Source organism: Sphaeramia orbicularis, chromosome 1, assembly GCF_902148855.1.
Source record: "Sphaeramia orbicularis chromosome 1, fSphaOr1.1, whole genome shotgun sequence".
Lineage (NCBI taxonomy): Eukaryota > Metazoa > Chordata > Actinopteri > Kurtiformes > Apogonidae > Sphaeramia > Sphaeramia orbicularis.
Genome location: NC_043957.1, coordinates 52,624,080 through 52,649,702, shown reverse-complemented (window position 1 = coordinate 52,649,702; position 25,623 = coordinate 52,624,080). Strand labels below are relative to the sequence as shown.

Sequence of the window (25,623 nt, the reverse complement as noted above, 5' to 3'; positions counted from 1 at the left end):
CTTACAATAAACGAGTTCTGAAGATTTTACTTTTGCCAATTTATGATTAATGTTTTTTTTAATATTACAGGTGAATGAAATGGCTTCGACTAGAAGATCTTGCAAAAATGAGCCTGATGTATTCTGCTACATCTGCGGTGAATACACCATTGTACCTAACAGGAATCCTGATAGAAAATTATTTTTTTTTCTCTTAAAACCTATTTTGGGTGAGAACTATATAAAAAATCAACTGATAAAGTCACAAAAATGTAATCAATTTTGTGAGAAGATCAAATTTTTCAAAATCAAATTAGCAAAAAAAACCTGACCTGATTGAGAAAAACAGATGTCATTTTTTGATTTAGCGGCGCAAAATGGTCCTAATTCAGTTGAAAAAACCTAGAAAACTTGCAAACAACATTTTTTTGTAACCCAGTGTAATCATTGTGGGGAATTAACATTACCTTCTATGTTTCAGTGTGGATCAGACTTACAGTTGCAGAAAAAAATATTGCCTCACTCCTTGTTTTCTTCAATTTCTTGTTCATTTTAATGCCTGGCACAACTAAATGTACATTTGTCTGGATAAATACAGGGTGTCCCATACGTCTCCATACATAGGAGACATCATACATATGGTTCTAACGTGTATTTCTTTATATTTCTTCTTTATAGTTCTTCAGTAGTGGAGGACATGCATTGAAATGTGTTCCCGACAAAATGGCAGTCATATAGAGCATATTATATAAATAAAAATGGTTTATGTCAAGAAACGTTTATTTTTCCTATGTATGGAGACTTATGGGACACCCTGTAGAATGATAACAACAAAAATAGCTCATAAGAGTTTAATTTCAGAGCTGATATCTAGACATTTTCCATGTTTTCTTGATAATAACCAAAATCAATTTCTTACATCAATATCTATGACATTAACTGACAAAATCAGAGCTTTTAGGCATTCCATGTTTTCTTTTCTGTCTGTTTTAGTCACATGATACACACAGGCGTTAGTACTTGATTGCATAACTGTGGTTTTTGATGACTTTTGATCGTCTAATAACTTTTTCCACGACTGTATGTCCTTCAGAAAAACCTACAAAAAACCACACCTACACTGGCTCTAATGAGTCTTTCATTTTCTTGTGCTTTTAGTGGCCACCATAGGACAGGGAGACATGGTTTCAACCTGGGACACCATGACTACATGCCACTACATTGTATATAATGAACTTCCTGTACAATCTCCTTGCTGGTCCAGTGTAATCAGTAAGACCAAACTCCATGTGTTTGACTTCAGTTCACAAAGTTGCCTGTCAGGAGTCAGTGAATGTGTGTGCACTCAGACTGGAACACAGTGGATGAGGATAAGGTACTGATTTAAAGCAATTACAACTGAATGACACACTGCTTATCTATGAGTCTGTAAAACTGATTTCCTTCTGTCCTTCACACATTGACCACACTGTGGTGTGTGTACATATAGGAAAGCATAAATGGTTACATATGATAATAAATGATAACAGATGTGTTGATGTGGAATGACAGAAAACACTAATGTCTTTTGATTCCACTGAAAATGTTCATAATTTACCTAAAATACACGTTTTCCGATTTCCAAAATAGGGGGTCATTATACAGAGAGCATTTAAGAATAGTTTACTTTACTATTCTACCCTACTCTACTCTACTCTGTTCAACTCTACTCTACTCTACCGTACTCTACCCTACTCTACTCTACCGTACCCTACTCTATTCTACCCTACCCTACTCTACCGTACTCTACCCTACCCTACTCTACCGTACCCTACTCTATTCTACCCTACCCTACTCTACCGTACTCTACCCTACCCTACTCTACCGTACTCTACCCTACTCTACTCTACCGTACCCTACTCTATTCTACCCTACCCTACTCTACCGTACTCTACCCTACCCTACTCTACCGTACTCTACCCTACTCTACTCTACCGTACCCTACTCTACTCTACCCTACTCTACTCTACTCTAACGTACTCTACCCTACCCCACTCTACTCTAACGTACTCTACTCTATTCTACCCTACCCTACTCTACCCTACCGTACTCTACTCTACCCTACTGTACTCTACTCTACCCCACTCTACTCTACCGTACCCTACTCTATTCTACCCTACCCTACTCTACCCTACCCTACTCTACTCTACCCTACCGTACTCTACTCTACCCTACCCCACTCTACTCTACTGTACTCTACTCTATTCTACCCTACCCTTCTCTATTCTACTCTACCCTACCCTATCCCACTCTACTCTACCGTACTCTACTCTATTCTACCCTACCCTTCTCTATTCTACTCTACCCTACTCTACCGTACTCTACCCTACCCCACTCTACCGTACTCTACTCTATTCTACCCTACCCTACTCTACCCTACCGTACTCTACTCTATTCTACTCTACTCTACCCTACCCTACTCTACCCTACCGTACTCTACTCTACCCCACTCTACTCTACTCTACTGTACTCTACCCTACCCCACTCTACTCTACCGTATTTTACCCTATTCTACCCTACCCTACCCTACTCTACCCCACTCTACTCTACCCTACTCTACCCCACTCTATTCTACTCTACTCCACCCCATTCTACTCTACCCTACCCTACTCTTCTCTACCCCACTCTACTCTACTCCACTCCACTCCACTCCACCCCACTCTACTCCACCCCACTCTACTCTACCCCACTCTACTCTATTCAAAATAGGGGGTCATTATACAAAGAGCATTGAAGAATAGTTTACTTCAACCTGCAGGAGATTCTATTTATTACAAATGATGATGTTGGACTTACAATAAATTCAGACCGAGTTCAGCTGCAGAGGTCTGACCATGCACTGAGTGTGAGTCTCAAGGGGAAAACAGAAAAGTTCATCTATCAGCCACTTATGGACATTAGTAAAATTACTCCCCACATGTTAAGCTGTTCCGTGTTCATTTAATCATGATTTTCATTTATCATGTTGGATTAATAACACTGTGACTACATGAATGAGCGTAGTGGGTCAAGACAATGGTATAGTGAGGAGACACTGAATCACTGGGTTCATACACACGTTTCAAAATCTAATTCAAGCCCTTTTCAAGCACTTTTAAGGGTCATTTTCAAATTTTTCCTGCAAAGCACCCTATCCTTGTGGTAAAATACATATCCTCAGGGTTATTTTTTTCACTTTTTAGCAAGATGATGTGCATTCATTATGCTATAGACTTCTAAAATTACATTTCATAATAGCAAAAAGTTTAGAAATTAAAAGGAGGACGCAAAGTTTTATTTAAAAAAAAATGGAAGCCACTTGGTGTTCTTCAGGCTCACTCACACCAAGCCAAAGATAAAGATAAAAATGTACCTGGAGTCGACCTGAGAACACCTGGAAATGTTGTTTTTTGATATTAAGTTTCATTTTTCAAAATGAACCTCTCTGTAAGTAGCTTTGGCTTGAAATGTAACCTGGCAGAGTTAATACTAAAAATAAATAAATAGATCACAATAAATAGATCACATCACAGAGTTAGAATTGCAAGGACTTTCAAGCATTCATTCATTCATTATCTGAACCCGCTTTATCCTCACTAGGGTCACGGGGGTCGCTTGGAGCCTATCCCAGCTACTTATGGGCGAAGGCGGGGTACACCCTGGACAAGTTGCCAGTTCATCACAGGGCTGACATATAGAGACAAACAATAACTCTCACATTCACACCTATGGGCAATTTAGATTAACCAATTAACCTATGTTTGTCTTTGGATGGTGGGAGGAAGCCGGAGTACCTGGAGAGAACCCACGCAGACATGGGGAAAACATGCAAACTTGGAATCCAACCCAGGACCTTCTTGCTGTGAGGTACAAACGCTATCCACTGTGCCCCTGTGTTGCCAAACTTTCAAGCCCTTAAACTAAAATTCAAGCACTTTCAAGGATTTCAAGTACCCGTATGAACCCTGAGTGATGCAGTAATACTGTGCTCAAAAACTAAAAGTTCTGTGAAAAGTGATGCAACTTCTTTTACACTTTTAGTTATGAGTTAGTCGTTCCCTGCTGTAATATTTTGGGTTCATTACAAAACTATGATGGATCATATTAAACTAGAGCAGGCTGCAGGTGGAGGTAAAAATGCAGAAATTACTCAGCAAATAGACTTCGGGGTTGTTTATATACCTGTACAACCCTCCAATGTAAAGTCTTTGTGTCGCTGACCAGTGCGGCAGTCATTATAGTAAAATGAGCCCCATATTATAGAGCTTTAATGAGCAGGTGATACATTGTTGAATGACTGATCTTCTCAAAGGGTTGACAAGATGCAGGTGTTCATGTTAAGGCTCGTGTGTGTTTACCTGGACATTGTCCTCTGTGACCTGTATCTCTGCTGTGTAGATGTAATCCACCAGCAGGCCCAGAGTCCAACCATCCATCTCCTTTATCCTCACTCGCTTGGCCCTGCTCTCTGCCATCTCCCCTGAAGGCACACACACATTAACAATCCATCACAGGTTAGGAGGCTGGAGCTGTGCAGCATGCCAAACAACAATAACACAAAGTCCTTACCTGTGAACATAGCATGAAAGTAAGGACTCCCAGCAGCCAGGACCACTCTGTGAGCAGCGATCTCCACATCCTCCGCCACTATGGTCACATCACACAACAGGCTCTGGCTGAAGACGAACACAGTATCTGAGGTTAATACTTGGATAGTGTTATTTGCCTTTTTCCCTTTTATGATTATGTTTTGTAATATATTTAATGTTATATGCTGTGTAATAGTAGATAGACGAAGCAGTTTTCCATACAGTCGTGGAAAAAATGATTAGACCACCCCTTGTTTTGTTCAATTTCTTGTTCATTTTAATACCTTGTACAAGTAAAGGTACATTTGTTTGGACAAATATAATGATAACCACAAAAATAGCTCATAAGAGTTTAATTTCAGAGCTGATATCTATCCATTTTCTATGTTTTCTTGATAATAACCAAAATCACTTCAGTTCTTACATCAATATCTATGGCATTGTACTGACAAAAACAGAGCTTTTAGGCATTCCATGTTTTCTTTTCTGTCTGTTTTAGCCACATGATACTCACAGGAGTTAGTACTTGGTTGCATAACCATTGTTTTTGATGACTTTTGATGGTCTAATAATTTTTTCCACAACTGTATAGTCACTAAACTAAAAGTAAATAAAAAATTACAATGAACAATGCAATAAGAATTAACATCAAATAGAATTGCAAGTAAAATCTGCTTTGTTGTTCCCCAGAGTCAGTGGTTCATGGTGTATGAAATAAAATGACTTTACCCAATAAGGGACTCTGATAATAATATTGGTTATAAATATGTATTATTAATCATAGCATTCCATGTTTTCTTTTTTGCCTGTTTCAGTCACATGATACACACACGAGTTAGTACTTGGTTGCATAACCATTGTTTTTGATGACTTTTGATGGTCTAATAATTTTTTCCACAACTGTATATTCATGTCATCTTATATGTAAAGCAAAAATGAGCTGAAGTAAAAGTAAATAAAAAATTACAACGAACAATGCAATACAAATTAACATCAAATAGAATTGCAAGTAAAATCTGCTTTGTTGTTCCCCAGAGACAATGGTTCATGGTGTATGAAATAAAATGACTTTACCCAATAAGGGACCTTGATAATAATATTGGTTATAAATATGTATTGTTAATCATAGTATTCCATGTTTTCTTTTTTGATTGTTTCAGTCACATGATACACACACGAGTTAGTACTTGATTGTTTTTGATGACTTTTGATGGTCTAATAATTTTTTCCGTGACTGTATTTGTAGTACTTGCAGCAAATATAATATAAAAAACAAGAAGGAATATAAACGATTGAAGAGCGAACAGATGATAAGACAGTTAAAGAGACAGTGTTCATCACCTGCGCAGTTCATTCATGACTTTGAATGCCTTCCTCATGTGCCGGGGGTTCAGAGTGACGGGACCTTGCCTCTCGACTCCATCTTCTTTGTCCAGAGTGTGTGGACAAAGTCTAGTGCACCTGAGAGGGACATGAACACACAGATCACACATATGCCTCAAAAGAAAATGACAAAGTAACAGCTAGCCTAAAGAACATCTTATACAATGAAGCTAACATTTAGAAATCATATGTGGTCTAAATTATAAGCACTTTACAATCTCTTAACTGTGAGTCATTTTTCAAGCTGAATCAAACAAACATTTGGGTTCTTTGGGTTCATAACTGTGAGCTAGTGAAAGCAAATACTTTAGAGATGTCACCTCATATTCTGAGTCAGGGGCTCTCAGACCTCTAACATCCAGGGACCTCCGACAGCTGAGAACATTTTCCGGTGACAAAGTTTCAGAACATAGGGAGGATTACCTTAATGTGGGACATTTTTTGTAATTCGGTCTTCTGTAATATATTACCATGTTAAGCCAACATGGTAATGTAATAATAATAATAATAATAATAATAATAATATATGATGTAAAGCTTAAGTGTCCCACATTAGGACAATTCACCCTACTTTCTGCCATTTGTTGTTTTAGATAGTACTGGGACTTGAATTATGACTCTTTAAGTAACTATATTAAACCTTTAAATAGTGGTAAAAATAAAGCACCATTCTGGCTTCTGGTAAATGCTCCAACTAAAAAATTATGAAGTTATTTCTTTTTATTCAGAAAACTGAACAAATCTTGGAACAAATCAAAGCAGAAGTCAGCGTTACACAATAAATCACAGTTATTAAGTCTTCTATTTAAGACAGATTATGTCTAATAACAAATTAGACATAATTACTCCATGCTCACTAATTTTTTTGCTGGTTAAGAATTCAAGGTAAGCAGCAGCATCAGGAACAGGAACAAGTCACTGAACAAATGACTCACAGCAAACCAACATCATTTGTCACCGTAATAGCAAATGTATGAACTTTTAATAGTAGAGCACAATTTTGTAATTTATAGCAAATTATTCACAGACCCTCTGGGTTTGCATTGTGGACTCCAAGGGGTCTCTGGACACCACTTTGAGAACTACAACTTCATTGATAATGATGACAATAATCATAATTTGTCGGGCTGCAACAACCGATTATTTTCATTATGACTATCAGATTGGTCCCAACTATGTCACTTAATAAAAATATAAAAGGATGTCTTATTTGAAACATTTATTTATGTATGTATTTATTTATTTATTTATTTAACCAGGTAAGTTATTTGAAAACTGATTCTCATTTTCAATAATGACCTGACCATGTAGAGACAAACAACTGATCTGTCACATTCACACCTATGGGCAATTTAGATTAACCAGTTAACCACCGAGTGCATGTCTTTGGATGGTGGAAGGAAGACGGAGTATGGGAGTGCCACAGTTTTTCACATGTTAACAGTTCTCTGTGTTGTTTCATTTGTTTGTTTTTTTTCACTTACTGGCTCGCAAAATGTTGATTGTTGGACCTTTTGTACATGTGACAAATGCAAATGTTCTGCCCTCACTATTTCAACCTATTACTACAAACATATTCCAATCTAATCAGAACAGTTCAGCACTCATGTACTTTCAATAAAATAACTGTGTTTACTTTATAATCCACATGAAGGTAGAATTCAATGTTGAGCTGTTGTATAACAGGCGGTGTAGTATGATGTTATGATTATGTGGTTTGTCTTTATAAAAGTAGACTTCATAACATAACATTGCATCCGACTATGTTTCTCTCCATATGAAAAGAAGACCAGAGTGTGAGTATATATATTGATGTTGTAGTTTGATAACAGTTCTTCACATACAATAATAAACTGTGAAACTGCCCAGGTGTCCTTGAGACCCATATCGTACAAAGATGTAATAAAGGCTACATATGTACACTGAAATATGAGAGATGTGCTAATTTTTGGGTTCATGGGAGCACAGTGCTGCAGAAATCATCATCCAGTTGTGACACCAGTGAATATCGGCAGCTGTATTTGTAATGCAGATAGGTTCATGTTTGGATTTTGTGGTGTTTAAATACTGAAGTGAGTCATGCCGATTCTGTGCTGAAAAGATGCAGCTGTTTACATTAGAGACTCTTGTAGTGTTTGGTCTGGTTTTGAAGGTATTTTCTGAATAAAAGCAAAGTGCAGGTTTATGTGACTGCTTGTAGTAACTGTTGAAACAGTAGACGTATGCAGTGACACAGGGTGTGAGGATGCAACAGGATTTATTTGCTGTGCATTATCGCAGACAGGTGACTCTTAATCGAATCGTATCACACGTATAGAAAATATCATTACAACAAAAGCTGCATCACTTCAATTATCTGTCAACTATTAAATTAAACAACAGCTATTTTGATAATTAAAAATCTGTTTGAGTATTTTTAATGAAAAGTCTAGTCTTAAATATTTTTAGTATTTCCTCTTTGACTGTCAACTGAATATCTTCAGGTTGTAGACCAAATATGGCATTTGCGGACATCATCTCGGGCTTTGCAAAACACTTTTTCACCATTTTCAGTCTTTTTTTAAAATATATACATCAGTGCATATTAGATTTTGTGTGCCTTACCCAAACTAACTGAACAGTTTGATTATTTTATAGTGACTGCAAATAAAGCTGTGTTAAATAAGCGCAATTTTATAGAATACCCAAAACACGATGGTCCCATCTACTCAACTTGATGTCAGATCAGGGGTGACAAACATATGGTCCATGGGCTAAAATTGACCCGCCAAAGGTTCCAATCTGGCCCGTGGAATGAATTTGTCAAGTGCAAAAATTACACTGAAAATATTAACATTCAAAAGTGTCGAGAGGGTACAGGAGGGGGGCTGGTGGACAGTATGTGTATATGTTTGTGTTTATGTACATGCTGTATGTGTACATGTGTGTAAGAATTGTGGGAGTGCGGGGGGGGGGGCTGCCTTTTTAAGCTGTTGGTTGTTTTGTTTTCTGTTTTCCTTTTTGTCTTTTTTTCCACTTTGTTTTTTCCTTTTTGTTAATGACTGAAAAAATGATAAAACCAATAAAAACTTAAAAGAAAAAAAAAAAAAAAAATTCAAGAGTGTCATTTCAACCCAAAATGATCTCAGCTGGGTCGGATCAGTAAAACAATAGCAGAATTCCAAACTCCTGCCTGTTACTATAGGCTCTGTTTTGTGCCTTTGTAGATCCGCTATGATCTGTAATGCAAATGTATAAATGATAAGACGAGGCATAATAATGTTAAAATTTAGCAAGTTCGGGTTATTCACAATTTTTTTGTGTAAGGATAAGTTATATATGTAAACACTGTCATAATTTAATTTTACTCTTTCACACTAAAAGAAAAAAGTTTGGAGTTGACATTATTAATAAGCTATTCTGTTATTATTTTACAGGTCTGGCCCACTTAACTCATAAAGACCCAAACAGCCGCCGGCAACCAAAACCATCTACTGATCTAAAATATTTAATACCTGTTGATCCACTAATCCTATCAATACATGTAAATAATTGGTGTAAAATACAGTTCGCCATCTTTTCATGGTCATCAGATATGACCCATTTGGACGTTCAGAGGCTCCGTAGTGAACGTGGAAACACCGTCATCTTCTACAACATTAATTCACTAGTAAAACCATGGAGTTGCATCAATGACAGAGGATGGACACACTTGTTTTTATGTTCAATTAATGACATATTTTGTTGAAAAAGTCACTTTTTTCCAAATTTGTCTCTGTTTTAATATAAAAACCTTTGAATTTTCTCTGAACATCTACATGATTAATAAATTAAATATAGAGAAAAATACATGATTTATACCAGGAGTGTCCAATCCTGGTCCTCGAGGGCCAGTGTCCTGCATGTTTTAGATGTTTCCCTCTTCCAGCCACACCTGACAGTCGTTATCAGGCTTCTGCAGAGCTTGATGATAGGCTTATCATTTGAATCAGGTGTGTTGGAAGAGGGACACATCTAAAACATACAGGATACCGGCCCTCAAAGACCAAGATTGGACACCCCTGATTTAGACTGCAAAATGACTGAAAAATGTATAATAATATAATATATAATATTATAATAAATGGTGAAAAATCAATTCAGAAAAGTGAAATAGAGAGAAAAATTCATTTGGAAACTGACACAAAAGTAGCCCTGGGTCTTTATGGGTTCAGATCAAACTGGTCTGTTTGTGGCTCCTGGACTAAAATGAGTTTGACCCCCCTGTGGTAGATAGAGGATTGATCAAAGTGAGACATAAGACCTAGATAGATTTTGTTGAAATAGTCCCTTTTTTCCAAAATTTTCTCTGTTTTGAAATAATAACCTTTAAATTTTCTTTAAACATTTACATAATCAATAAATGAAATACAGAGAAAAACACATGATTTAGACTGACAAATGCGAAATACAGAGGATAAGATTATAGAAAATGGTGAAAAATAAATTCAGAAAAGTAAATTAGAGAGAAAAATTCATTTAGAAACTGCCACAGAAGTAGCTCTGGGTCTTTATGGGTTCAGCAGCAACATTAATTCACTAGTAAAACCATGGAGTTGCATCAATGACAGAGGATGGACACACTTGTTTTTATGTTCAATTAATGACATATTTTGTTGAAAAAGTCACTTTTTTCCAAATTTGTCTCTGTTTTAATATAAAAACCTTTGAATTTTCTTTGAACATCTACATGATCAATAAATTAAATATAGACAAAAATACATGATTTACACCACAGGCGTCAAACTCCAGTCCTCGAGGGCCAGTATCCTGCAGGTTTTAGATAGTTCCCTCTTCCAGCCACACCTGGATCAAATAATGATCAGCTCATCATCATGCTCTGCAGAAGCCTGATAATGATGTAATGGCTTCCAGGTGTGCTGAAAGAGGGAAATATCTAAAACCTGCAGGATACTGGCCCTCAAGCACCAGAGTTTGACAACCCTGATTTAGACTGACAAATATAAAATACAGAGGATAATATTATAATAAATGGTGAAAAATCAATTAAGAAAAGTGAAATAGAAAAATTCATTTAGAAACTGCCACAAAAGTAGCTCTGGGTCTTCATGGTTAAGATCAAACTGGTCTGTTTGTGGCTCCTGGACTCAAATGAGTTTGACCCCCCTGTGGTAGATAGAGGATTGATCAAAGTGAGAATTAAGACCTAGATAGATTTTGTTGAAATAGTCAATTTTTTCTAAATTTGTCTCTGTTTTGATATAATAACCTTTGAATTTTCTTTGAACATCTACATCAGGGGTGTCCAATCCTGGTTCTGCAGAGCCACAATCCTACATGTTTTAGATGTATCCCTCTTCCAACACACCTGATTAAAATGATCAGCCTATCATCAAGCTCTGCAGAAGTCTGATAATGACCATCAGGTGTGTTGGAAGAGGGATACATCTAAAACATGCAGGATAGTAGCTCTTGAGGACCAGGATTGGACACCCCTGATCTACATAATCAAATTAAATATAGAAAAAAATACATGATTTAGACTGACAAATGCAAAATGCAGAGGATAATATTATAATAAATGGTGAAAAATCAATTAAGGAAAGTGAAATAGAGAGAAAAATTAATTTAGAAACTGCCACAAAAGTAGCTCTGGGTCTTTATGTGTTAAGACAGGGGTCAGCAACCCTGGTCCTGGAGAGTCACTATCCTGCATGTTTTAGATGTATCCCTCTTCCAACACACCTGATTCAAATGATAAGCCTATCATCAAGCTCTGCAGAAGCCTGATAATAACCATCAGGTGTGCTGGAAGAGGGAAACGTCTAAAACAAGCAGGGTAGTGGCTCTCTAGGACCAGAGTTGCTGATCCCTGGGTTCAGATCAAACTGGTCTGTTTGTGGCTCCTGGACTCAAATGAGTTTGACCCCCTGTGGTAGATAGAGGATTGATCAAAGTGAGACATAAGACCTAGATAGATTTTGTTGAAATAGTCACTTTTTTCCTAAATTTGTCTGTTTTGAAATAATAACCTTTAAATTTTCTTTAAACATTTACATGATCAATAAATTAAATATAGAGAAAAATACATGATTTGGACTGACAAATGCAAAATACAGAGGATAATATTATAATAAATGGTGAAAAATAAATTCAGAAAAGTAAATTAGAGAGAAAAATTCATTTAGAAACTGCCACAGAAGTAGCTCTGGGTCTTTATGGGTTCAGATCAAACTGGTCTGTTTGTGACTCCTGGACTAAAATGAGTTTGACCCCCTGTGGTAGATAGAGGATTGATCAAAGTGAGACATAAGACCTAGATAGATTTTGTTGAAATAGTCACTTTTTTTCCACATTGGTCTGTTTTGAAATAATAACCTTTAAATTTTCTTTAAACATTTACATAATCAATAAATGAAATACAGAGAAAAACACATGATTTAGACTGACAAATGCGAAATACAGAGGATAAGATTATAGAAAATGGTGATAAATCACTCAAGGAAGGTTAAATAGAGAGAAAAATTCAATTAGAAACTGCCACAAAAGTAGTTCTGGGTCTTCATGGGTTATTTTCAAAATGGTCTGTTTGTGACTCCTGGACTCAAATGAGTTTGACCCCCTGTGGTAGACAGAGGATTGATCAAAGTGAGACAGTAGACCTACTGTAGATAGATTTTGTTGAAATAGTCACTTTTTTCCAAATTTGTCTCTGTTTTGATATAATAACCTTTGAGTTTTCTCTGAACATCTACATGATCGATAAATGAAATATAGAGGAAAATACATGATTTAGACTGACATGTGCAAAATACAGAGGATAAGATTATAATAAATGGTGAAAAATAAATTCAGAAAAGTGAAATAGAAAAATTAATTTAGAAACTCTTCATGGGTTCATATCAAACTAGTCTGTTTGTGGTTCCTGGACTAAAATGAGTTGGACCCCGCCTGTGGTAGATAGAGGATTGATCAAAGTGAGACATAAGACCTCACTTTTGGGGTATTAGGGTGAAATTCCCCACACTTTTCCACATTTTTGCTATTTCTCAGAGTAACAAACAGCCTGAGAGACGAAATCCGCAGACGGCTCGTAAATAATAAACCCCATCTGCAACATGTACCCCTGTTTCATAGACGAGCTCTGAAAAACACTTATTATGCAGCTCATGAACAATCACGTGGCGCTTGTTTTCTGTCACCCACACACCCACACACACACACACACATGGCTGTATGCTTAACACAAGCCTTCAGCCATAAACAAAACCCCAACATCGTCTCCACAAACATTGGGATCATGTCGTACGGGAGGAGGCATTGCGGTGCGGCGGACGGGCTCGGCGGACGGGCTCGGTCTGACCGTCGATCCCCGGGTGTGGGTCCTCGGTCCCCCCCCGGTCAGTGAGGGGCCACACCGGCTGGCCGCTGTCTCTGTCAATGCGGCACCATCAGTCAAACACACACAGACACACGCACAGACAGACAGGGTATGTTTTCTTTTTTCTTTTTTTTTCATTTGCACTTACAGCGGATGACTGTCCATGATTCTGGTGTTTTTCAGAGGATGAAAACTTGGCCCAGCGGCATGCACCATTCCATATCCACACCGCCGTCTATAGCGCGTCTAAATTCAGGCGTGAATCCCGCTGATCATCTGTCCAGGGGCGGTGAGACGCGCTGACGGCAGCCCCATTAAAGCAGCAGCAGCAGCAGCCTGGGTCTCCTCCAGACACAGTCGGACTGCGGTGACACTCAGCACAAACACGTTGCGAACGATCCCGGCTGTCGAACCCCGCCGACCGCCTCTTCTCCCCCGGCCCGAGAACCGCGCGCAGAACCGCAGCCAACCCTCCGCGTCACACGGGCTTTTCTGGGGCTTTTCTTGCCCCTGTCTGCCCTCCTGGGTGTATACGGGTGAGAGAGGCAGGCGGACGGACAGACAGACAGACAAGGCTACCTGTTATTTTCCAATCGCTGATTAAAACGCACAAACAAGGACATGACGGCAAAGACGGTCCTGTGAGCAGCCAAGGCGTCCCTGAAGAATGCACTGTCTCCCTCTATCTGTGGAAGACTGACCGCAGCAAAACACGCACACACCGGATACAACACACACCTGGACTATGGAGCTGCAGATATGCATTCGTTTTGTATCGATTATTTTCTCCGATTCGATTAAAACGATTAATTAGGGGAGGGGTAAACAAAAAACAAAAAAACATGGGAAACAAACATGTCTGAAAATGACATTATCCTTTATTCTAATGGTGGGCGATACTGCTCTGTAAGCCCGGATAAGTAGAGTTTGCTCCAAAAATTTGAGGCAAGTGATTGCACTTAAATGATTTGAGTAATGATCGACTAATCAATTGGTTTAAGTAGGTTCAACTTTAATGCTAAAAGTATTGAGCTTAAACTATTAAGTAGAAAACACTAAAAGACAAGTTATTTGTACTTTAACCCTTCATGCACAGTGGTCACTCCAGTGGACAGCTATTCTACAGCTGTTCTCTTGTATATTCATGGATTTTGTTGTTCTTTTTTTTTTTTTCTTTTTTCTTTTTTACACATATCTTTATTAAAGTTTTAAGACACTACATATCTTTTCTGACATGAATTGGTAACATTATGTAGATCTCTCCTGAGCATAAACCCCCAGAATCACAAGCCCTCCCCATAGTTTTCACACAGTTTATCAGTAAATACATGTTTCTGTGCATCAAAAATTTAACGTGTGGTGTCCAGCTGAGTGGACATTTTTGCAACTTCATGAAAAATACGCTCATAAGAATTTGTTTTCATTATCATTTTTTGTATGTTTTTTTTTAAAATGATTTTTATTTTATTCATTTTATTTTTTAAATTTATTTTTCAGAAGAAAATTTTCAATTGCATTGTTTTTTTCATGCCTAAAGAGGAATAAAAACACTCAGGAAAAAAAAAAAAAAAAAAAATTAAGGTTCTCATAATTCGTGCATGAAAGGGTTAAATCTGTTGTAAAATCAACCCCACTACCCAACCATTCAACTCAGCATTTTAGGTTACACTGACTAATTTCCTCAATTGCAGCCAGATTAATTTATCATCAAGCAAACAATTTTTTTTTTAAGTTAATCAAACTCAAAATCCTATTCCTGTCCATAATAGTTATAATATTATTCTACTCAACATATTGTAGTATGAACAGAAGTTAGCTTAATAGTATATACTAGGACAGTGGTTCTTAACCTTGTTGGAGGTACTGAACCCCACCAGTTTCATATGCGCATTCACCGAACCCTTCTTTATTAAAAAATACAATATGATTTTTTTCAAATTCAAGACACAGGCATATGTTTTACTAGTGCACAAAATGAACCGTGCATTAACATCACTGTGCTCAAAGAACAAAACCAATGCAGTGCATGAACTTACAACAAATTACATATCTTTTCACAAAGACATGACCTTTTTTAATACAACCACACTGAAATGGTTTTAATTTTTAACCTTATGTATTCCAATAATGAACTTATTGTATTTATCCTATTTATCATTTTTAACATTTTAACACACACCCGTCACCTAATTTCCATCAGGCTACAATAATAATGAATATTTACTGCAAATCAGTGGGCCTTCTGCTGTTGTGTATAAGTATGTGTAGGCCGTCAGGTAAACCCGGGTTTCGTTTCATCTCGCTCCGAACTTTCTGAACCACGCAATTTTGACATAAAAAAAGATAATTGCATGTAGTGTATTAAAAAAAAGTTCTCATTATACTCCTTCAGTATTTTTGTGATCGTTGTTTTATTACGGCACTAGCTCGGCTTTAGCGTAATACGATTTTTCCATCCGCGACGGTGCATCGGTTGTCACATGATTGTAACTGAATGGTGCAGTGACCGAAAAATGTAAACAAACGCTACACATGGCTGCCTCTGTGGTTAACAGGAAGTAGCAAAAGTCATAACAACGATGTGGAAAATACTCAAATAATTCATCGTCAGACGAGTGGAAGAGATTATAAACACTTCCGGATGTGTTGTAGTGCTATAAGCAACAACAATACACCGCGTATATTGGATGTCAATCAGAGAAAGAATCTCCGAAGCCGTTTGTTTACATACACGGACCGAGCCCGACACACACACCCGACTAATGAGTCGAGTGTGTGTCTTGACCTCCACCGAACCCCTGAGACTGACTCACCGAACCCCTAGGGTTCGATCGAACCCAGGTTAAGAACCACTGTACGAGGACAAGACATGCATTTGATATACCAAGACATTAACATTTTCATCAAAACTGACAGTCTCAGATGAACAGTAAAGCCATTGTTCTTCCTCTGGCTCTGACTCATGGTGCAGCTGTACAAAAATACAAAAACAAACACAAAAAGGCCAATAAACACTGCCATACACACATTAAATCCAAATTAACACTAACACCACAACCCCACTGAACCCCTGCACATAAAAATAACACATTTTCAACAACATGCCCAATACCCACAATGCAATGCGAAGATAAAAAGGTGTGGTCATGACTAAAATTTAGTGATTTAATTCCATTCAACTTAAACTTTTTCGGACTTTCAGCTATGTCTACAAATTAGTAGAATATACTTAACATTTTATAGTAACATCATAAAACTTAAATCATTTAAGTGCATTGTAATTAAACCATTTTAGTAAATACAAATTCCGGGCTTACAGTGTGGGAATTTTAAGTAAATACAGTACTAGTATCACCAGTACCGATACTTTTTACTTGAAATGTCATGATCATTGAATAATTGTGTGATTTTGCTTTTAGTTAGTTGATTATGATTATGATAAAACACAGGACAAAGATTTTAAGCAAATAAACATGTTTTTTTAATTAAAGGTGGGGTCTGACATGTTTTTCTGGAGCATTTTTTATTATATTCCTTAAAATCCCCTTCACACCCTGATTACAACTAATTAATTAAATGCTCTAACACAAAAATTAAAAAAAACAGTCACCTGTGGAACGGGCAGGACTGAAAAAACACCATCCAATCATTTTGAGCGCCCACTCGAAATGATTGAACGGTGATATGTCTGTCAAACTCAGCTGCCATTCACCCCTCCCCCCTTCCTCCCTCTGCGCGTTCCCAGAGGCTGGAGCGCTTGTACAGGAGGCGTGGCCAGAGCTTGGCTATATTAGTTCTATTAGGATGGAAAGTTCATCTGCAAACTGTTTTGTCACCAACATAAACCACTAGGAAATGTAACATTAGTCACATACACTATATTGCCAAAAGTATTTGCTCACCTGCCTTGACTCGCATATGAATTGAAGTGACATCCCATTCTTAATCAATAGGGTTCAATATGACGTGGGTCCACCCTTTGCAGCTATAACAGGTTCAACTCTTCTGGGAAGGCTTTTCACAAGGTTTAGGAGTGTGTTCATGGGAATTTTTGACCATTCCTCCAGAAGCGCATTTGTGAGATCACACACTGATGTTGGACAGAAGGCCTGGTTCTCAGTCTCTGCTCTAATTCATCCCAAAGGTGTTCTATGGGGTTGAGGTCAGGACTCTGTGCAGGCCAGTCCAGTTCATCCACACCAGACTCTGTCATCCATGTCTTTATGGACCTTGCTTTGTGCACTGACACACAGTCATGTTGGAACAGGAAGGGGCCATCCCCAAACTGTTCCCACAAAGTTGGGAGCATGGAATTGTCCAAAATCTCTTGCTTCAGCATACCAAAAGATTTTGGACAATTCCATGCTCCCAACTTTGCAGGAACAGTTTGGGGATGGCCCCTTCCTGTTGCAAGTCAAGGCAGGTGAGTGAATACTTTTGGCAATATAGTGTAGGTCTGAACTGGGGCTGTTCTGGAAGAGTGGGGGTGTTAGAGGAAACTGAATGAGCTATGCATGGATACGCGAGCTGGAGGTTCAGCCGGGGATGTAGTCGGGGTAGGAGCCCAAGGTGTACGGGACCGTAGAAGGGAACGGAGCCTCAGCCGGTGTCAGAGACGGTTCGGCCGGACCGGACCGGACCGGACCGGACCATAGACGGTGTCAGAGCCCAACCTGGGTACGGAGCACAGCAGAGCCGGCAAATTGTTGCTGTGCAGCGCTCATGAACCCTCGGGAACAAGCATTGCGTGTGCCACCACTCTGGAGGTGTGGCTTCAGAGCGATGTCTGAAGAAAGGGGTTTGGACTTTTGAACTGAGTATTTTCAAAATGTAGCTTGCTCGAACTGTTTTTCCAAGATCTCAGAGCCCACCTTTAACTCACTACAATATAAAAAAATTTAACAATATGAAAATAATTACCCTTTTAAATTTGTGGTGTTACTACAGTGACAAAAGACTTTATTGCACACATCACATGTGGCAGTTTCCCTGTCAGCTGCAGTGAATAAACTCCACACAGCACTTCTCTTTCTCTCCGCCATCACTGGCTGCTCTCAGTCAGTGCTCTGACTCTCTGCTCTTCGGGGAGGGGAGGGGGGGCAAAGTGTGCCTGAGAGAGCAGCAGAGAGAGAGACAGAGGTGCAAAACAGATAGGCAGACTTGGACAGAAGCTGCACTCGCATGAACTCTGTGAGGAAATTAGAGTAATTTGCTGGATGTATAGAAGAGCAACTGCAACAGAAGTATCAGTCCCATCAAGCTAGTATCAGTCTGATACCGATACTTACCTTGGTATTGATACTATTGATATTTAGATCATAATGCCCAGCCCTACTTTATTCCACAACCAGCTAAAACCACAACAAATGTAAAAGTAAAAGGATATATAAAAAATATGTGTATAGAAATAACAACAGTATAAAAGTATACATAAAAAAATCTATAGATATAAACAACAAAAAAGTCAAATACCATTTACAAACAATATGTGCTCTGCAGTCTTCAATACATTTACTAACTTACTAACAACTTAAGATGGAACACATTATTTTGTATTTCAGTTGGTTGTTAGTATTGTATTTTATTCTCCATTGTCTCAAGTTTCCAACAAAAAAGTGACTAAAGCTAAAAGACAAATGTATTGGAATAAAAAGTACAGTATTTGCCTCAAAGATGGAGTAGATTAAAAAAAAATTAAACAAAATAAAGCTCAAAGACAGTCACAATATCTACCACGGAAATTACAGTAAAATCAAAATGACTACCTCTGACTTTTGGCTTTATAACCCAGACTATTGATTCACACCATATTTAGGATGTGTATTGACTTCTATGAGGAACAGAACTGGGAGAAAATGTAAGAAATTAAGGGGTTGGCTCATGATAAAATACTGTAAATCTACACTCATCAGGTTGTGTAAGTCAAGACCACAGACCCCGGTTTGCAAGAAGCTTAGTTCCAGAGGCCCATCTGTGAAGGTTTTTGTCTGTTCTGTCAGTGGACAGTAAAGAGCTGTGAATCTGGGGAGAACAAGTCTGTTATGGTGTGAACACACTGAATGCATTAGAGACGACAGAATGTCAGGCAGCTCAGCCTCTGAAGTCAGTCAATGCATGTTTTTAATTGTCTGTAAGATGTAATACAGGGTGGTCTGGTTTAGTTCGTGACTATAATGGTTTTATGAGCCACAAGCTCTTGTGTCCTGAATAATGTTTTTTATAGTGTAATAGTCAAGACCAGGCATGTCCAATCCTGGTCCTTGAGATCTACTATCCTGCATGTTTTAGATGTATCCCTCTTGCAACACACCTGATTCAAATGATAAGCCTACCATCAAGCTCTGCAGAAGCCTGATAATGAGCGTCAGGTGTGTTGGGAGAAGGACACAACTAAAACATGCAGGATAGTGGCTCTCTGGGACCAGGATTGGACACCCCTGGTCAAGACAAAGATCAGTGCAGAGTGAGACCATGTCACAACCCAGACCAGACTAATTACACAAAAGGGCATTATGAGTGACATTTTTTTAAACATTACCAATGTAGTTGCTCAGGGGCATTGCCGGGGGGGAGGGGAGGCCCCCTCAGGGACAAAAACTGTCCACCCCCAGGGACAAGCTCTGCCCCCTGTGAAATGTCCTGTCAATCATGGATGCCCCCCCAGGTCTGAAAAAAATCACGGACACACACACCCCCCACTCCCTTGATCTGACATTATTTTTCTGCACCCCCAAACAAACAAAACGCCCACCCACACAACATTCTAGTCATGCCTCTGTAATTGCTGTGTCATTCAGGGTAAGATAACAAGGTAGCAAAGTAAAGCAGTCTGTGGAGAGAGCAAAAATGTAACGTTCAGAAGAAATGCTTGAAATGAAATAAAGAAATAGATTAGAAAATCCACAAGAAATTCTATAATATCCCCTTGGCTGTGGTCTTGAAGTAAACCCCTGAGTATTAGGTGCATGTCTGAGACCAAGATAAAACCAACACAGTAGTGTTTAATTATCATCATTTTTCTCCACATTTATAGTTATGACATATATTAGGAGGAACACATTGTACCAGTACTCAGGTTCAAAGTTTACATAATAATATACCACTAATAAAATATAAACTAGACATGTGCACATTTCCTTAAGGAAGTGTAGTCCCATGTGCGTGCCTACTGGACATATTTTAACAAAAGTTATGTTGTTCCACATTGCATTTGTAAGTACAAATAATTACAAAAAACTTTGCAATAACTGTGCAACAGCACAACAGGAAAAAGAAAAAGTGCTTGAAATTCACATGGAGGTGAATCAGCACTTGTGCATTTAGGCACTGTAGATAAGAAAGGAAATGTTTCAACGTGAATTAGTCTTAGAAAGAAACGTTTTTCCCAACAATATCATGTATAAATGTGAGAAATATTAAGAGTTGTTTGTAGAGTTTCCAAAAAATGCAAATCAGCCTCCACAGTCTAGCTGTGGAGAGGGTTTCAGCCAATCAGCTGTCAGCATTCTGCTCCCCATGAGTGTGTATGTGGTTTGGTCATTCACAGTGTGTGTAAAAACAGAACATGATATCGGTACCAGACATCACACACATATTCTTTGTGCTGGGCTGCAAAATTTTCATATTGGCAGTGTGATTGTAGTTTCAGTTGTGTGGGAATGGTAGCAATTTGAAAATGGCCCTATTCATTTCAGATGGACAAATTTGGCTGTTTTTTTTTTCATAATTTTAATGAAATCCATGCATTGAACTGTCAGCAGAAGTCATAGCACATCTTTGGAGACCAGGCTGTACATTTTTGCAATAATAAGTTTGGGTCCATTTTCAAACCTGTGGGCCACAGTTTTTTAAATCTATTTTGTGCTAATGATAATATTAAATCTGTCATAATAAGTATCCTCCTGTGAATGCATTTTTGTCATCTGTAGGGCACAAAAGTTTGACAGTTTTTCTTAAAAAAATGCTGTCCGCTGCAAAGGACATACCATTAAAAAATAAATATAATTTTAAAAATGTGTCTGAAAAAACTGTTGCATTATACAGTTTCCAATCAAGACAATTGTTTAATGTAAAAAAGCTTAAATTTTCCCTTTTCTGGGTCTCAGGAGGATATGATGAACAATAGAACCATGGGCTTGCATTGCATGCTATTGTTATTAGAATTACTGTTCTAATAAGGTATGCCACAACAGACAACCATGATCTACTGTCTGAAATAAATATTAGTTAACTAAATTGCATAACATCTACAAATTACCACTACCATTATTGCCAGCTCTAGTATTAAGGTGATTTATCTTACGAATTAATATTAAGACGTATATTCATAATAATTTAAAACAAAAATAAGTTTGTGTATTTCATGAGATGGAGGCTACACTAAATAATGTCTTTTGTTTGTAGAAGCAAATTAGGTGTCCTGTGTTTTTAAAGGTGTGCACATCTTTGCATTTTCTTGTTTTATCTTAAGAGACTGAGAAATATATATCTATATCTATATCTATATATATATATATATATATATTTACTAACCTGCAACAGCAGTTAAACACAAAACTTTCTGTATACTGTGTGTATAATTGAAAATATATTTCTTATGTTTCTGCAAATATCATGTGACACCATCCCAACAGCTCCCTCCAAAGTGTAATTTCATTTAACAACTGGAACATCCGTGAAATCAAAACTAAGTCACTGTATTAAGAAGTCATACAGTAGAACAAAGACTGAAAAGATTAACAGTTTTATTTTAGAAATACAGTAAAAAAAATAAAAATAAAAAAAAAGGAAATATTTACACAATCAAATACTGAAAACATTTAAATAAAGCAGTGTCCCCTCAGTTTTATAGCCAGTTGCACTTGTGTTTTCTCATATGTTGGCAGTGGTCACTCACTGTACAGGGTGTGAGAACTTTAATGTTTAGGTCTTTACTTCAATGACTCTGTTTCAGTGTCAGGAGATTCATAACAGAGGAGCCATCGCACAGTTTAGATTATTACATTACCAGACTACAAACCTCTTCTTTCATCACTCCCACAGACTGTTGACAGTTTGCACTCATCATAGTAGTGACATAACATCCTTTTTAGGGCTGCTATTGGGGCTTTTCTTGGACTTTTCGTGTTAGTTTGGTTTTAAAGGGGCAGGAGGCAAACTGGCTGAGGCCTGCTCCAGGAAAGTCAGGGGCCCAGGAGGAGGGAGGTCTGAGGGTTTACGGTGCTGAACACTCACGTCCTCGAGCACTTGTTGCCAGTGGTGCAGTTTGGACAAGTGCTTCTGAACTAGCATCTCTTTCCTCTGGAGCTCATTGCGTAATTCTGACACATCCTGAAGTGAAAAATAAATGAGGGAAGGGAGAGGGTACATAAACAAATGGAGACAAACTAATAATATGTGAGCGCTTTGTCACTTATATAAGGCATTGCCAATTAACTCATCCAGGGATTTAGGGTTCTTAAACATAAACCTATGAAGTGATTAAGGGGTTTAAAGGAAAGGTAAAAACATGGTCAACTACACCCTGCATTATTTATGCTTTTACTGTTATTAGTAGCAGATTTTAACTATGGATGGTGTTTACATAAATATACTATAAAGCTGTTTTACCTCTTTCACCACCTGTTCTGGTTTTTGCACAGATAACTGAAGCCGTTTCTGCAAGAAGAAGCACTCCGTTTGACGAGCCACATCCAGGAACTTTTGTATACACTGGTCCACACCTGCAATCAAAAAAAAACATGATACACTCATGTACACTGACACACACTGATATACTCATTTCAATGAAAGAAAAACTAACATGATCGAGGTCAATGGGTTCAACATTATGGATCTATAATGTTCCCAGGGTACTTTTCACAACTACTAAAAAACACAACAGACACCTTTCCAGTAGAGCCTGAACGATATGGGATTTTTGGGGCCGATGCCGATACTGATACTGGGGGATAAAAAAAAGCTCATATCTGATATAAATATATTGGCTGATAACCAATATACCGGCTGATATATTAAATAAGAACACTGATATACACAGGATATAATAGTCTTATATTAGATAATGGTGGACATGTGGATTAACAGTTGCATCTTTGTTTATCTCAAACTACTACTGTTGGTTATGCCAGACCCAGAAAGTCATTTAAAAGACTTTTCTAAAAGCAATGCCAATGACCCTCAAAGACCTTGCATCCAAGACGCAAACTCTGCTTAGCTCTGTAATGTAAACATGTGCTAGACACATACTGTAATATATAAATGCTAAGAGGTACACACTGGGGCAGCAAAAAGCAAGCAAAAAAAAAAAAAAAAAATCCTCAAATTTAATATTATCCATGATACAGAATGTCATTATGAGTCTGTACCTACCTGTTCTAATCTCCTCTTGGTCAGTCCCATTAACATAGTCTTGGCTTACCAGGGATGCAAAACAGGCCTGGAGAAGGAAAGCAACAGAAGTGAGTTTTTACCATTAGATGCATAAATGTGCCATATTTGATATTAAGGTGCGACGGTTTCCTTGTATAGCACATTACAAGGAGGAAAACACTATTTTCTAAAATGAAATATTAATTTTCTAGTGTAGAAAGAAGGTTCTGTATGCAGTGGTTTACTTCATTCCACCCCCCCACCCCCCCACCCCGTGCTTTCTTTGTACACTGTGGGAGATAAGATAATCTGTAAATATGTGATCTCAGTACCTTTGTCATGTTCCCTGCTGTTGTTCATACCTATGCTTTGAAGTGCCTATTTGATTAATTAACAGTTAAGCCAATTACCATACAATTTTTATTGTAAATATCCTTGTCTTTTAAACCATTCAGTTATTTCTTAAAATATCCAGTACACACGATCATGATCATACCACCTCTGCCTAATTCAGAACCTGGAAAACCCCTGACAGTGCCTTGGGTGCTTTCTTACAAACAAAAAGAGGCTACCCTTAAAGCCTGTGTTTCTAACAAAGACCCAGTATGTTCTTATCCTTAACATCTAGCAAAAATGTCAGGTGTACTTCCTTAAAATACAATTGTAAAGTTATTTGTTACATATTTAAAAGTCTGAACTGTTTACATGTGTGCTTATTTATAGGCTACTATGTTTATTATGATTATAACTTGACTTATAAAGCAAAAATAACAGTACGGTTATGCATTTAGCTATCATTCTAAGGAAAAAGACACCCATAAAATCTTGGCACCCTTACATTTTGTAGTAAAAATGACTCATCAAAAAGTAACCTGTTGATCTATTTTTATTCCATGGAGTAACCTGCTAGCAGTCATCTTCACTTACTCGACTGTAAAATGATCGTTTTGACATTTAGACTTGTCAGTGTGAAAAGATCAGGTCTAATACGAACAATAATGGACTTATTGTGAAAGGCAAATAGCTGTCACGCTGTCAAGGACTGAACCAGTATATTTCAAACAAACTGTCTGCTCTAATAAAAGGTCTATTGTCTGAATGTTTACTCCTAATGTGCACGCACAAGAATTTCTGGAAAGCGGTGTTCATGCGGATTGGATTATTTTCTGCCTAAAGGTTGGAGGCAAACATTTGTCTATGAAATCTGGAAGCATTAGCAGAGAAACAAACTTCTTATCTTAATCATAAAAGTTGTAAACATGAAAGGTTTTGAATTGGAACATCTAAAAATTCATGCTGTGTGGATTTTCTAATCTTATATTTCTCATTGCAGTCAGTCTGATAGCTAGTTTATTTAATACAGAGACTGTGTGTTGTGATATTATACCGTTGTCTACGGACATAAATAGGACTACAGTCAGGTTACGGGTTATATTATGTTACCAAGCTTTGTGATGCTAATGATCTGTTAGCTACTTAGCACTACTGCTTTAATTCAAACTACCTCTGCGCCACCAGAATACTGAGAGTATTATTTTCTCAATGAAATAATTATTTTAAAAGGTAGCTGAAGTGTTTGGTCTCTAAAAGCCGCTGTAATTTAACAACAGTCACATTAGACCCAAGTATATTAAACCGAGTTAAGCCAAAGTTAGCTAACAACAGCTAGCATCATGAAGCTGACACCAGCTGTATAATAATACTCATACCTCGAAGGAAGCCTCCAGTTCATCCACCAGGGTGTTGTTTCCCTGTCCTCTGTTTGCGGTACTCGGGAAGCCGGGCTGGCCCGGTCCACCGGGACCCCCGACGGGATGCTGAGCAGGGGGCTGCTGGCCGGGAAACATTCCACCCATGGAAGACGCCATCTTCATCTGAATGTTGTTCTAGCTGTACCGCGCATGCGCATATGTGTCTTACTTC

General features: G+C 37.9%; 2 protein-coding genes across 2 annotated transcripts in view; both read right to left on the bottom strand.

Annotated features, from left to right (window-relative positions):
• Window positions 1-13,992, bottom strand: part of klhl2 (kelch-like family member 2) — a 37,282-nt gene extending 23,290 nt beyond the window's left edge. The window contains exons 1-4 of the mRNA XM_030141350.1: window positions 13,478-13,992; window positions 5,928-6,047; window positions 4,567-4,673; window positions 4,356-4,477 (exon numbers count right to left, since the gene is read on the bottom strand). Of these exons, the coding sequence (XP_029997210.1) occupies window positions 4,356-4,477; window positions 4,567-4,673; window positions 5,928-6,047; window positions 13,478-13,545 (417 nt within the window). The 5' untranslated portion in view covers window positions 13,546-13,992. The remainder of the gene's footprint in view (window positions 1-4,355; window positions 4,478-4,566; window positions 4,674-5,927; window positions 6,048-13,477) is intronic.
• An 8,064-nt stretch (window positions 13,993-22,056) lies between these two features.
• med28 (mediator complex subunit 28) lies at window positions 22,057-25,594 on the bottom strand. Its single transcript, XM_030141375.1, has 4 exons — window positions 25,410-25,594; window positions 23,701-23,767; window positions 22,939-23,051; window positions 22,057-22,659 (listed from the first exon to the last, which is right to left on the bottom strand). Exons 1-4 carry the CDS (start codon window positions 25,572-25,574, stop codon window positions 22,456-22,458), a joined length of 549 nt encoding a protein of 182 aa, XP_029997235.1. The 5' UTR covers window positions 25,575-25,594; the 3' UTR covers window positions 22,057-22,455.
• Window positions 25,595-25,623: the final 29 nt, after the last annotated feature.